The sequence below is a fragment of the Talpa occidentalis genome, unplaced genomic scaffold, assembly GCF_014898055.3.
Source record: "Talpa occidentalis isolate TD23 unplaced genomic scaffold, MPIMG_talOcc4v2.1 talOcc4.10, whole genome shotgun sequence".
NCBI classification, from domain to species: Eukaryota; Metazoa; Chordata; class Mammalia; order Eulipotyphla; family Talpidae; genus Talpa; species Talpa occidentalis.
Window position 1 is genome coordinate 77,205,985 of NW_023600993.1, and position 14,424 is coordinate 77,220,408.

The window sequence follows — 14,424 nt, forward strand, 5'->3', positions numbered from 1 at the left end:
CTCATGGACCATCTAGGGTTTCACAGCGGGAGGCAGAAGGGAGCCAGGAAGGTGGGAGTGATATTAACGGTGAGGGAACAGGGGGCTGAAGGAAGATGTCCATGTGGGTGTGAGGGAAGTTTCCAGGAATGTTATCTACACGAGGGGTTCTCAACCCTGCCATGTGTATCAGAATCTCCACAGACCTGCTGAGAGCTCCAGATAAAGGGGGCTGAGCCTACACCAGAGCTCCTAAACGAAAATCTCTGGAGGATGGCTAGTGAGGCTTACCTTGCAAAATAGAGAATTCAGTCCTGAACAAGGAACAAGAAATTAACTTCCAAGATACAGGAGACTCTTCAAATAAGGCCTCTGCACTGGCTGAGGCTGCGACAAGAGGAGAGTCATGGGAAGGTGGCAGAAGGGAGGTGAAAGGTCATCACAATGGGAGCGAATGAGCTCAGTGGCCAGTGCCTCTGGCACACCTCTTTACTCAAACCAAAACAATTAGCCACTCAAATATCCCCAGTAAAATCCACTTCCTTTATAATAAAGGTCAAATCTGCTTTCAACACAAAACAAATCATTTCAATGCTAAAACGGATTTTAATCCCAAAATATTTAGTGTAGGGGTTCTATCCAAAATTGTCTAAGATGGGCCTCCCCACTAGCGCAGCGCGTTGAGTGCAGTGCTGTGAAGCTCTCTGCAGCCTTCGCAGCGCCTGTTCGATTCCCGGCTGGCTGGGGAGATTCCCACATGGCGTGGTAGACTTCCCTGTCATGCCCGCTGCTGCCCTCAGCAGTGTATTTCTGTCCTCTGCCTGTTCTGCTCCCCATTCTGTCTCTGGTGTATCCTCTCACCTTCCTGCACCTCTGGCCTGTACCCCAGCTCTTGTATAAAAATAAATCTTTAAAAAAAATTGCCTAAGATGGTAAGCCAAGAAAAAATGAGGTTATCTTGACTCTAGCAGAACTAGTAAAGAGGATATTCTTTCACTTGCAAAATAAATCCCTCTTGAAGAATGTCTTCAAAGGTCGTCTCAGAAACTCCTTATATAAGGGACTGATTTCAAAGATCTACAAAGAGCTCACAGTACTCAACAAAAACAAACAATCCAGTCATAAAATGGTCAGAAAAGCTAAAAAGACACTTCTTCAAAGGTGTAAATGGCCAACAGGTGTAAGAAAAAATGTTCAACATCACTCATAATCAGGGAAATGCAAATCAAAACCACAATGAGATACCACCTCACACCAGTGAGAATGGCCCATATAAAAAAAAATTGGCAACAACAAATGCTGGTGAGGATGTGGAGAAATAGGAACTCTCCTATACTGCTGGTGGGAATGCAAACTGGTCCGACCACTACAGAAAGCTGTGTGTACAAAAAAAATGGAGCTACCATATGACTCAGCAATTCCACTCCTAGGGATCTACCCAAAGGACAAAAAAACATTATTCAAAAGGATACCTGAACCCCTGTGTTTACTGCAGTACTGTTGACAATAGGGAAGATATGGAAACAACTTAAATGTCCAAAAACTGATATCTGGATCAAGAAGATGTGGTAGATATACACAATGGAATATTACTCAGCAATCAAAAAAGATAAGCTCATGCCATTCACAGCAACACGGATGAAGCGAGAAGGTATTATGCTCAGTGAAGTCAGAAAGAAAGAGAAAATATCAGATGGTTTCCCTTATAGGAGGAACATAGGGACACCATACAAAGGATCAGAAAAAAAAAAGAGAAAAAATTAGCAGACAAACTATAAATTGGAGACATTCAGTAGGAGAGGGCGAGGGTGAGTGATCAAAACAGGGGAGGGAAGATCATAAGAGACTATGGTTATGGTTCACAGGTCTCTTGAGGATTACACCCAAGGGGAGAATGAACAAGGATGTAAAAGATATATAAGTATGAAAAAAAAGAGAAAGATTCCTCATATATATAGTCTCATAGTTTTCACTGAATCATTTTCTGAGGAATTCTAGATAATGCCCTAGCCTATTAGGCATCTGATGTGCTAGAATTCATCTCTAAAATCACTTGTCTCTTATTAACATGACAAAATTGAAATACTAAATAGAAATTCAATTAAAATGTAAGAATTCAATGATGTGATTTTTATAGCTTTATGTACTCCCTAGCTTTTGACCATAGTGATTTGAAAGCTTAACAAAATGAACTCTTTATTTACCTGTATTAACAACCCGTTAAGAGTGTTTAACCTAAAAGTAAGCTGGTTCTGGGCACCCTTAGTAGCCTGAGTTAAGTCTCAGCACTATCACCATTACAGCTTGAGTTCAATCCCTGGCCAGGGAGCTAAACCACATATTGCACAGCAGACCTCTCCTGACTCCCCCGCTGCTCCCCTCAGCAGTATCTTAGTAGATCTGCCTGTTCTGCTCCCCACTCTATCTCTGGTGAATCCTCTCACCCTTGGCATTTCTGGCCTACACCCCAGTTCTTCTACATAAATAAATAAAAATCTTTTTAAAAAAATTAAGCTGGAGGGCCTCCCTGGTGGCGCAAGGGGTTAAGCACCACACTAAGAAGCAATTCGCAGCCTCTGCAGCAAGAGTTTGATCCCCAACTGGACAGGGAGCAACCCACATGGCGCAGCAGACCTCTCCTGTCTCACACTGCTCCCCTCAGCAGTGTATTTCCATCAGTCTTCCTGTTCTGTTCCCCATTCTGTCTCTGGTGAATTCTCTCACCCCCCATATCTCTGGCCTGTACCCCAGCTGTTGCATGCATAAACAAATAAATCTTAAAAAAAAAAAAATTAAGCCAGTGCTTACAGTCATATACATGCAAAGTACAAGGGTTTATTTTGTGATCTTTTACATTTTGAATCTCTTAATCCACACTTAGTGACACTTTCAGTTTACCAGACACAGCTATAAATGCATTTGAAATATTTATTTAATCATCATAATCACCCTCTGAGAAAGACATTACTCCTACTTGCATCTTTCTTGAGGGAACTAAAGCTCAGAGATTAAGTAACTTGCCTAAAGCCACATCCAGGCTAATGTGGAACTTCAAATGCAGCAGTCTACTCCAGCCTCAGTTATTAACCAGCACACTATGTCGACTCTTACTTTTCCTTCTTCCTAAAAGAATCTTAGAATCAAGGGTGGAGGATCCATAAACCAATTGTCTACCAAGGATGGCTGAGTAAAAACTACTTTTTTTTTCCCCCTTTCTACAAGGATAAATGTAAGGCAAGAGCCTTCATTCCAACTTCAGCAAGTCCCTTCAAGGTAGATGTTACAACCACTGTAGTCTGGGGATCTTCCCTCCACATTTCTAGAATCTTCATCCCTGATCTCCTTTGGTCTTTATGTGCTTTATTCACAGCCCTGTATGCTCCTCCTGCCTCCAGTCTATCTTTCCCAGAGTTCACAAAGTTGTCCCTAAAACACAAAACTGTTGTTTCATGACTTCAAATTTCTTCAACACCCCTGCCCCATTCTGTGGCTGAAAGCCAATAATTTAGCCTAACACACAAAATACTTTAAGTTCCTGCCCAGTTCTCATCCCACTCCATTCCAGGCTCACACAGTGCCTGGGTTTTCCACATGTATCCTATTCTGGATTCATACTGAGCTGGTCGCCATTCTATCACCCCTGCTTTTTTCTTTCTGGACTTCCCTTCATGCCTCCCCCAACTTCCACATGACCAAGCCTCACTAGATAATTCTAACAGTTCTTCAAAACCCAGCTGGAGTGTCATTTCTTCTGGGAAATGCACTGTTCAACCCTGGGGTTGACCTCAACAGTCCTCTGTAATAGCTTCTCTAGCAGCCCTTAGCACTCCTGATTCAGTCCTGCAGAGACCGCTCCCCAGCAACCCATCCCTTAGGTTAGTATTCTGAGTGTCATCTGCAGAAGACAGCTTCAGCATTATGTGGAAAGCCTTTGATATGCAATCTCTCAAGCCCCATCCAAGATATACCAGATCAAAATTTCTGGGGGTGGGTGCCAGAAATCCAGGATCTTTTTGTGAGCTAACAGCAGAACTCACTGTAGGGGGCCATTAGCTCCTGAGCACACATACCACATCTGACTCCCCCGCCCCTTGCCCAAGGCTTACCCTGGCACCTCTCTTACTGCCTGGGATGAAGTAAAGGATCAATAAATGGTCAGTGAATGAATGAACATTGGGTTGATTGTCTGAATGATTCATTAAATCTTATGTTTTTTCTGGGGAGCTAAAATTGCCGGGAAACACTAAATATTGAGTCCATAAACACCTACAAGTATTCTTAGAATTGGAGTTTTTCTTTAATTTTGATTGGCTAAGGCTTAGGTGCACTAAAGTGTTTGATTCAGCACCATTACAAGAAATGCTAAAATAATTTAAAGCTTAGAGCTGGTTGAAACAAGCACAAAAATGAAACTTCTCTAAGATACATAGAATGTCTCTCAAAAGTACATTTTTATGTATCCTGTATAGCAGAAGGTGGTACCCTCTGCTTCAAGCTTTTGAAAGATTTGCAGCTTCTCTAAATAGTCATTATCTTTCTTCTGAATATAATAGTTTAGGAAGGAAAACGCATATTGTATAGACAGAGTAAAAAACGCTACATATCAAAATATTATTTCATAGACTTTCCAGATATCTCACAATTTCTTATGCTATATGCTTCTCATAAAGATCTGCTGTAGCATATCATGTTAAAATTAACAAGGTCTTGTGACTTATTTTTAAAATTTTCTGGTCTAATATTATTTCTCTAAGATAAAGTGATATAAAGGCAGTATATTAAACATAAACTATTCATCAGTCATGAAAACAAGAAGCATGTCTTAACTTCAAAGTAATTTTCTATACTGTTACATGGAGTAAGGCACATCATCCTTGACGTCTATCATAGAGTTCCTTATCACTTAGACCTAAAACAAGTGAAAGAAAAATCAGAAGTAAACTAATGTTTAGGTGTTAGTAGTTTAATAGATAATTATGTCCCTAACACAGTTTGACCAAGAGTGGGTGTCTTGTTTATCTACAGATCTTGAGGTTAGGAACTTTGTAGATGATCGAATATAAAATAGCAGCATCTGCTAGTAAAATTGCTATCAGATTGACATTAGTAAACAAAGAGAAAACATTGTATGAGGATAGTTAGGGTCCATGTAAATGAGAATTACACCTTCCCTACTGTCTTCCCTCAAAACAGGTTCATAATGGGCCTCCCTGGTGGCACAGCAGTTGAGCGCTGGGTTGCAAAGCTGCCTGCAGCCTCTGCAGCACCGGTTCAATCCCCGGATGCTCCCCGGCCACGAGAGGAGGGTCCCACCAGAGGAGGGTCCCACATGGCACGCAGACCTCTCCTGCCGCCTGCTGCTCCCCTCAGCAGTGTACTTTGGTCCTTCTGCTCCCCGCTCTGGTGAATTCTCTTACTCTCCCACGCTTCTGACTGTACCCAGTGCTTGTATGTATGTATGTATGTATGTATGTATGTATAAATAAATAAATCTTTAAAAAAAAAAAAACAGGCTCAGAAGAGGCAAAAGAGGGGAAATGCCCAAGTTAAGAACATGTATCCAGTGCTTCTTCAGAGATGGGTGTACAGGTGCTATGGCTACACTGCATGGTGTGTGAGAAGGCCAACCCTCATCACCTCTTAGAAATATTTTCATCTCAAAAGACTAATTATAATGAAGTAAAAATCAAAATCAAAACAAGCAACTATAAACCAGACACACACTATGGGGGGAGGGGGAGAAGGGAGTGGGATCAAAACAAGGATAGTGGGAATTATATGGGGACTATAACCAAGATGAAAATGCATACATTGTACAAAAATGAAAAATAATGTAAAATATGTAAAATTTGAAAACCAAAAATAAAAAAAAATTAAAAAAAATAAATATTTTCATCTCCTCTACTGATTTCTTGGTTGAGAAACTTCTCACCAGTGCTTACTTAGATTTTGGAAACAAATGAGGAAAACACTTTTTCATTTATCCCCATTTTTCACTTTAGTTTTATTGTATGATGTATTCTAAAAGGTGTCAGACAATATGAAATGTTGAACAAAGGCTTGTTGGCCAATAATTTTAAGTGGCTCAGAAAAAAAATTGTTAAAATGTATTAAGTAGAAATCAAGTGGAGTCACTTTCCCACTAAAACATCTTCAAGGCACACAAAGCTCTTCTGAAGAACACTCTAAGATAACCACAGGTTTCCAGGCACTTGCTTGTTTCACCCTCTAAATTTTATACCATTTAGTCCCTCAGGAACACTTTCCTACTTCCTGTTTTTTTTCCCCCCAGTTTAAGTCTATGGCTTTAGCAGGCAAGCCAAAGAGTCAACTGAGAAAAGTATAATTTCAGTGGCATGTTGTTCCTGAGTCCCAACAAAAGAGATTTCCATTTGTCCCAGGATATTGAAAACAAACATGTGGGGATTAAGTTTAAGTAGAAACAGAAAAGAGATAATGGCTAAGATTCTCCTGGATTAAAGACCTTTGCAATTCAGGTTTTATCTGTAATTAAGCTGTTGTGAATGGGCATTTCCAGTTCCCTTATTCTTTGAAATAATTCCAAAAATCCTTTGAGCAGGTATGCTATAGAAAGCAAACCCACAGCAGATGAAGTTAAAGTAAATACACAGGGTTTCACAATAAATTCTAGCATAAAAACAACAGAAAGCTGCAAAGAAAAAAAAAAATGTATGTACATGCGTATATAACTGTGCACACCTGTGTATAAGGACCTGCTATGGGGAAGTATTAATCATTGAGTAAATAAAAATTGTATTTAAAATCCTCATGTGGCGGGGCCTCCCTGGTGGCATGGAAGGTTGAGATGCAGCGCTATGAAGCTATCCTCAGCCACTGCAGCTCAAGTTCGATCTCCGGCCAGGGATAGCGGTTACCCACATGGCACGGCAGACCTCTCCTGTCTTGCCTGCTGCTCCCCTCAGCAGTATGTTTCAGTCAATCCGCCTGTTCTATTCCCCACTCTGTCTCTGGGATCTTCTCACCCTCTACACCTCTGGCCTGCACCTCAGTTCTAGGATGCATAAATAAATCTTTAAAATAAAATAAAATCCTCTTGTGGCATGCATTTATTCCTAGACTTCCACTACTGAACACAACAGGAACAAGTAACATTGATCATATCTGAAGCTACATGTGATTGAGTAGCAACATCCCTAGTACAGCCAGATCCACAGACATACAAGCAACTATAGCATCAGAACAGCAGCCAACCACAAATTCCATGACGGAATATAAACTCATCCATTCATTCCTTCTCATTAATTTAACAGTCAGGCTTTCAGTAATATAATTAAGATGTTTATTGTTTTCTTGTGCTTTTGCCTCAAATTTTTACTTCTTCAGGGATCACAGATATGTGAGTACTAAGAAAACAAATGCTTCTGGGAAACCACCATTTACAAATGCTTCTGTAAAATGTAGTGGCACCAAAAGTGCCAGAACGTATTTTTTATTATTTCAAGGGACCTACAAAAATGCTAAGGAAAACAAGGCTATGAACCAGTTTTATTTTTATTTGCATTTAACATGATTATACACATTCATGTGTCTAACAAGATCTGCACTGTTACATTAAAAATACAGTACAATAACATTCAACATGAGGTACTTCATATTTATATATTTTTCCTTCATAAATAATGCTGTCAGCTATTAAATTCAAGCACTCTGATGCACAAGTGGCTAGTGTCTTGAATTAGCCAAGCTTATTTAAACACCTTAAAAAAAAAAAAAAAAACAAAAAGACAGTTCAGTGCAATAATTATGTAGAAATTAGACCATTTACTTAAATACTATATTAAGGTATGCTTAAAGAATGTTACATTAGAACTGCTAGCCTAGCCCCCATTTTATCCCCAGTAAGAACAACAATGAAGACTGCCAGATACATTGGGAAAAGCATCTACAGAGTATTCTGTTTAATAAAGTTGTGTTTATACACAAGTTGCCTGCCTTGTCAGAACAATTTTAAAAGCTACAGAATTTGAGATTACCAAAGGAAATAAAGGAAGCACACTAGCTTTCATTCCATGTTGAAAATGCCGAAGAAAGAGTAAGGCTTAAAAGGAAAAATTCTTATTCTAAACATAATTTTCAAATTTGACCCACAGCTCTCAGTACCAGCCAACTAGACATGAATGTATTGCTTTTTTAAGCAGTAGTAGTTAACATAAAATTGAGTTCTCCTACACCCAGTGCACAGGATGTCAGGCAGCTTTCTGCCAGCTGCTCCCTAGCCACACGGAGGGCAGCCACCACCAGAGCACTAATGGTGAGTGTTTTGGGATGAACAATCATGACTTCAAGGTTGTCACACGCACCCTACGTTAACAATCTGATATGATGGAATGAGTGTTAAATCAGGTTTCTTCTCCTCTGGCTTAAAAATGAGTGCCTTCTAATCAGGTAGCTAGTCTACCAGTTTGCGTGGTAGCTATGAATTACTGAAATGTTTAACCTTAATTTTAAAACAAAATCCTTTCTGAAGTATTTTTTTTTTATTGAAAATGCTCCATATTTAATTGATGCTTTGCCAAAACTACTATCTGTCATCTCTCTAATAAGAAATAATTGCTAGACAATTTCAGAAAGTTGTCCTGGGAGGACTCATTAATCGTCACCAGTAACAGCTTTTGATCATCTATGCTAACAGACATAGGTAATGGCAAAGTAATTGAAACATTCCTTATAATCCAGTGTTCTCCTCCATCAGGGAAGCTGGCCAAAGGCAACAAAGCCCACGTTTCAGGGAAGAAGTAGCCCAGAAGCACAGTGAATAAGAGAAGGGCAGTCACACTAGGGCCTTGCTGGGGCCAGCAGGGGGACCATTCATGCCCCACCTCCCACTGGCCAAGCAGAGAGGAGACCATTCCTGAGTTGGCAAACGCACTTGCACGTGCATGGATGCCCACATACACCCACCCCAGGACTAACCCCTGCCTCGAGACAAGCCAGCATTGGGCTCGCTGAGCAGGAGAAGGAGATGGCCAGGGACCACACTCTGGGTGGCAGGGGAAGCCAACTCAGGAGCACACTGAGCAGAGAAGCTGCCCAGAAACACATGGATACTTCAACTGGAAGTGAATGCACTGGACACCACCAGGGCCACGGCACTGAACTATCACAAGCCATCACTGAAGGAGAATTTTTTGGATAAGTGTTTCCCTCCTTTGTTTCCATTATGCATGGACATGAGAGCTGGATGTGATGGTGATGTAGTAAATATTAGGTATAACCAAGGGGTGACACTGCAGACCAATTTTTTTTAAACCCTGCAGGCATATATTGGCACTTTAAGATGGACAAAGGCCAGATTCTAGCAGTCCAGGAATAGGACAGAATTATAAGAAGCTAGTATGTGGTCAAAGTAGATCAGGTAAAGTATATTTCAGATTAAAAAAAAAACAATGACTATAAGTATCATATTAACATTTAGTGCTACAAAACTAATTGTTATTCCATTCATCTAAGGAATTGTTTGGTCCTCTTTTAATGGGAAAGGGGATAAAATTCTATACAATACAACTTATAAAAATAAGCAAATGGTAAGGATTACAAGCAAGTGGGGAGAAAAGAGTTTAACTTTTTCAAACTGTGTACTCTAATATTCTATTAATTAAAGTATTATAGTTTGGAATTCTTTAGTTTTCCTTTAAAAATTATTTTAAATTAATAGGCCTGCAATTTTTTTAACAATAGAGTTTAGTTATTTCTAAAAGAAATGCCTGTACTGCATATATTTCATTTTCTAAACTAAAAGGTAATGAAACTGCTTAGAGCAGAAGTCATGGCCTTAATATTCATTTTTCTTATCTTCCAATTTTATACTGACACTCTTCAGTGCCTAAAATATCACAGTCTTATGAATTTAGCATTTAAGAAAAAGCAATGCTTGAAATAAAATATTTAAAAGAAAAAGAGCTAAACATGACTACTGTCTTTCTAAATTGTTACTTATTACAAAGCAAAACTTCTTTCAAAATTGTACACTGAGGGGCCTCCCTGGTGGCGCAGTGCTGTGAAGCTGTCCTCAGTCTCTGCAGCGCCGGTTCGATTCCCGGCAGGCCAGGGAGATTCTCACATGGCGAGGCAGACCTCTCCTGCCGCCCACTGCTCCCCTCAGCAGTGTACTTCGGTCCTTCTGCCTGTTCTGCTCCCTGTTCTGTCTCTGGTGACTCCTCTCACACTCCTGCACCTCTGGCCTGTACCCCAGTGCTGGTATAATAAATAAATAAATCCTTTAAAAAAAAAAAAAAAAGAGTAACATTTGTCTTTAAAAAAAAAAAAAAAAGGTACACTGAGGTTTAACTGTTTTTTGGGGTGGAGGGAGGTAAAGGAATCCCATTTAAAAATAACTTGCCATTATTATTTTGGACTATTTTGGTTTGTTGAAATGAAGCAGTAATGGAAATTTGAGGTGATCCAAAAGCTCTCTTAAGAGGGACACAACTGGGAGGTCAGTAGGGTTAGAAAAGAACACAAATCTCCCCAGGTACACAGACGCAACTCTAAAAACCACAAAGCCTAATAAGAACTTGGCTCTTTTAAGCATATAGTTAAAAGCTGAATGCTGCATTTTTGCCTGTACATAATTAAAAGGTTCAGAGAAGTTAGAAACTGCCTACAGCTTTAATCATTACAAATTACCTGCACTGATCACATATCTGCAGATGAGCTAAGCATCAAGCAAGTAGGAACCAGAGGTAACACCCCAGAGCTCACACTATTTTCAAGCATAAAATATAAGTTCAGGGATCTGGCCCCCCTGCACCCCGGTGCCATTGGTGCTATCCGAGGAGCACTGAAATTGGACAGTCACTTTGCCACACTGAACTTCCGTCATGCCTTCTTGTCCGAAATAACTGAGTTCATTGCCATCCAGTATCACGCTGGCTGTGTAGAAGGTGTCTGGCTCAATCTGCACCGGGTACTCAAACCACACAGGGAAGGTACTGCTGGAGCCATCTGAGAAGTATTTGCTCAAGTTCTGCCCCAGGACAACACCCTGCCGCTTGAGTTCAATCTTGGCGCTGTACTCTGCAGAGCCGCAGCTGGAGCCATACAGCCCAAAGCCGGCAATGAACACTCTCTTGTCAACTGCAAACTGAATGCTATCACAGCGGCCTCGATAGCGCCATTGGTTGCTTCTATAGGCACAGGACTGGAACCGGTGACAGCGCTGCGGGACAAGGCCCTTTCGAGCTTTGCTCACAAACTGCAACTCAGGCTTTTTGGCAGCAGTGTACCAGAGGAAGATGTCATTGGTCTCATTGAGAGTTAAAACTCCAGACTGTGCAGCACCATTTGCAAAATCATCCAGGGCCATAGTGGGTATGCGGATCAGGTAAAGTGCCTTTCCAAGGACCTTGCGTTTATTTTCAATGCTCAAAGCGAGGTCTTGTCGCTGGCATTCTACTTCAGCCCAGTTGAGAGCTGCCTCAAAAACCACAATTTCTTTGGCATTCAGAGTTTCCCTGCGGAGGATACTTTCCAGTGTCTGGAAGTCGATATCGCAGAATCCCTCAGACTTGAGTGCTAACTCAGCCTGAGCATCTATCACCTCCCAGCACCGCTGCGTCAGGTCAGGCTCCTCAAACAGGCAGCTCTGAGAGAGGAGCACACAGGCGTTCTTGGCGCTCAGGCTGGTCTCCAGGAAATTAACGCAGGCTCTGGCGAGGTGAGGAACAATGTACTTTTTGGCAGCATAAAGAGTGGCCAGCACTGTGTCAGCAGCCAAGTCAATTTCATCACAATAGATGTATCTGAAAGAAAGCACAAAGCATGTAAATGAAATTTCACAAAATGAGCATGTCCAGCAAGAAAAGATGCAACTACTGTCAAGTTAGTTCCAAGAAAACTACCCTATGTGACATTTATTACAAAAATGATTAAGGATTAAAGAAACATGAAATATATTCATAAATTATTAAAATTCCAATTCAGTAATAAGTTTGTATAATTAAAGACATTAACTTGGTGTTAGTCTAGTCTCTCTTTTATAAGCTGCATTCAGTGGCTTCTTAAAAAAAAACAACAGAAGACACTGGAACAGTCTGAAAAAGAACTGTATTATCAGACTGTCAGTATTAGAGAAAACAGCAAAATTCTATCACATAGTCTACACTTAAGAAATAATCCTCCTATGTTTTAGGAGGTATGTAATTTTACTTAAAATTTTTTCTGCTCAGATAGAAACAAATGTCTTCAATGTTAGCAATTCCTAAACACAAAATAAAACCTACTAGTAAATAATTTCAATACAATTTCAATGTATTTTCAAACATGAACGTGGACACTCTTTTTTAGTTAACAGTTTATTTTACACATAATCCAACAAAGGTTTTGTATCTGGCTCCTTTTGTTCCAATTTCTTTCTTTTTCTCTATGGATTCCTCCTGCTTCAGAATTAACAAGTATATTATTTCCAGATACATTTAATTAAATGACAAAGAAAGCCTTTACATATGCACTATGTGTGTGCTTCTGTGACATGTTCCTATGTTCCTGTTTCAGGGGGTAAAACACTTCTTTGCTGTTTAGGGGATGGTGACAGTCTTCCAAAATGGTATGTAAAGGTAGAAATCATCTGCTGCTCCTACTTCTTTCAGATCTCAGTGGATGACTAAAAGACGATCAGTGAGAACCACATATAGGTGAAATATACATACTGTTAACACTTTATTTTTAATACTTTTCTAGCTGAAATAGTGAGCTATTGCTGTGAAGTTTTTCTCAACAACACAACAAATTAGGAGTGGATTCTGTGAAAAAGTACACAACTATAAGGATGGCAGTGAGAAAAATGCCTCCACTCACAAGTGGAACCTGCATTTTTGCTCTCAGGAAGCCCCTTCTCTTCTCTGGTAGGATAAGTTAGTCACCACTGGCAAGACTGTTTAACAAAACAGCCTGCAAGCTGTGTGACGCTCTGACCTAAGAGCCAGGAAGATGGTGGATTCTGGAACATGGTCAATACCTTGTAGCTCTTACCCTAAAACTGTTCTCCCCTTGTCAGGAAAACTGGTTGCTCACCCACAATGCTAGAGTAAGGAAAGCCTGGGTTCCACTATCCCAGGCAATCATTGATAACATCAATCAACTATGGCACGACAGTTGTGACAAAGGTCACAACTAAGGACGTTTACTTACTACGTTTCTGAGTCCTATCACTTTATGTGGACTGCCAGTGAAATTTTAAAAAGTTTTATCAAGATATGTTCTAAGCAACCCATTTGTGTGAAAAGACACCTGTCAGATGGCAAATCAAATGACTTTGGTCTTAAGTGAAACATAAGTCTGTGATTCTTAGGCATGTTTCCTAATTATACATATATCAGGAATGACACAACATTGTACTAGATTGCAGTGAAGCCAAAATGCTGAACCAGTGTTAGCAGTCTCCTCCGCAATAGATAACAATGTCAAATATAAAAGCTGACTTCACTGTAAAAATAAAACAAAACAAAAACTCTTGCAGGTAAAATTGGTTTCGGCAATCTCTAAGATGACAAAGGTCACAAAAAGCATAGGTTGGCTAAAAGTTTGGATTTTGATACTTCACATTTTCGCTTGCTTTTATATCCCTATCATCCACTGTAGAAGTTCCAGTCAGCAGCATTTAGATTTTAAAACTTTAATACACATAAAGAATTAAATACATATAAGTACCAAGCTAACTACAGTGTTTATTTTTCAGTAGGCAGCAGACAACATATATCAACAATTTAATCATTTGTGGGATTAACTCTCCAACTTGTTGGCCCAATGAATAGTATTTTCAACAAACACTGTATTTATCCCAGTGAACTGAAATCCTTATAGCAGCAAATAACCTTGAACTCTGATATACTCTGGATGTGCTACAATAGGATTAATACAAATCATATAAATATTATGCAGAATACTCATTGGATTTTAATGACATGGTAAACTAGCACACTGATTAGCAGCAACACACGTCAAAGAAGATTTTATTTATCTGCTTAACATGTATTGAATTTTGAAAAAGAGCCACAAGATATAAAACTTTTTATGTGTATCTTATAGCTTTACCTTTTTTATTACCAGTTAAGAGTTTTCTTATACAAGTCCTAATAAAACTATAAGAAAACTTCATATCTTTCAAAAATTTCTCTTCTATCAAACTCAAATGCTTCTTATTCTTGAGAAATGGTATCTGATTTTACATAAGAGCAAGCATAAGTATATGTGCATAAAGATCACATGATTTCAATGGATAACAAGTTTTACATTTGCTGATAGGAGACAATAACTCCTAGATAACTTAGAAATCCCTTAACTAGTTATATTTAAACGAGGTGTATGATTTCTGGAATTATGAAGCCAAAAAACAATGTCTTTGAAGGCTTCTTCAGATACAAGCTTTCAGAGAGAGCACACTCTATTAGATAATGCCTACATCAC

The 14,424-nt window shown here is 39.6% G+C and overlaps 1 protein-coding gene across 2 annotated transcripts in view; it reads right to left on the bottom strand.

Annotated features, from left to right (window-relative positions):
- Positions 1–7,032: 7,032 nt before the first annotated feature.
- Positions 7,033–14,424, bottom strand: part of BTBD3 (BTB domain containing 3) — a 33,733-nt gene continuing 26,341 nt past the window's right edge. The window contains exon 4 of one of the 2 annotated variants that reach the window (XM_054696312.1): positions 7,033–11,762. In XM_054696312.1, coding sequence (XP_054552287.1) covers positions 10,730–11,762 — 1,033 coding nt within the window. In that variant the 3' untranslated portion in view covers positions 7,033–10,729. The remainder of the gene's footprint in view (positions 11,763–14,424) is intronic. The other variant, XM_054696314.1, reaches the window with a different exon arrangement.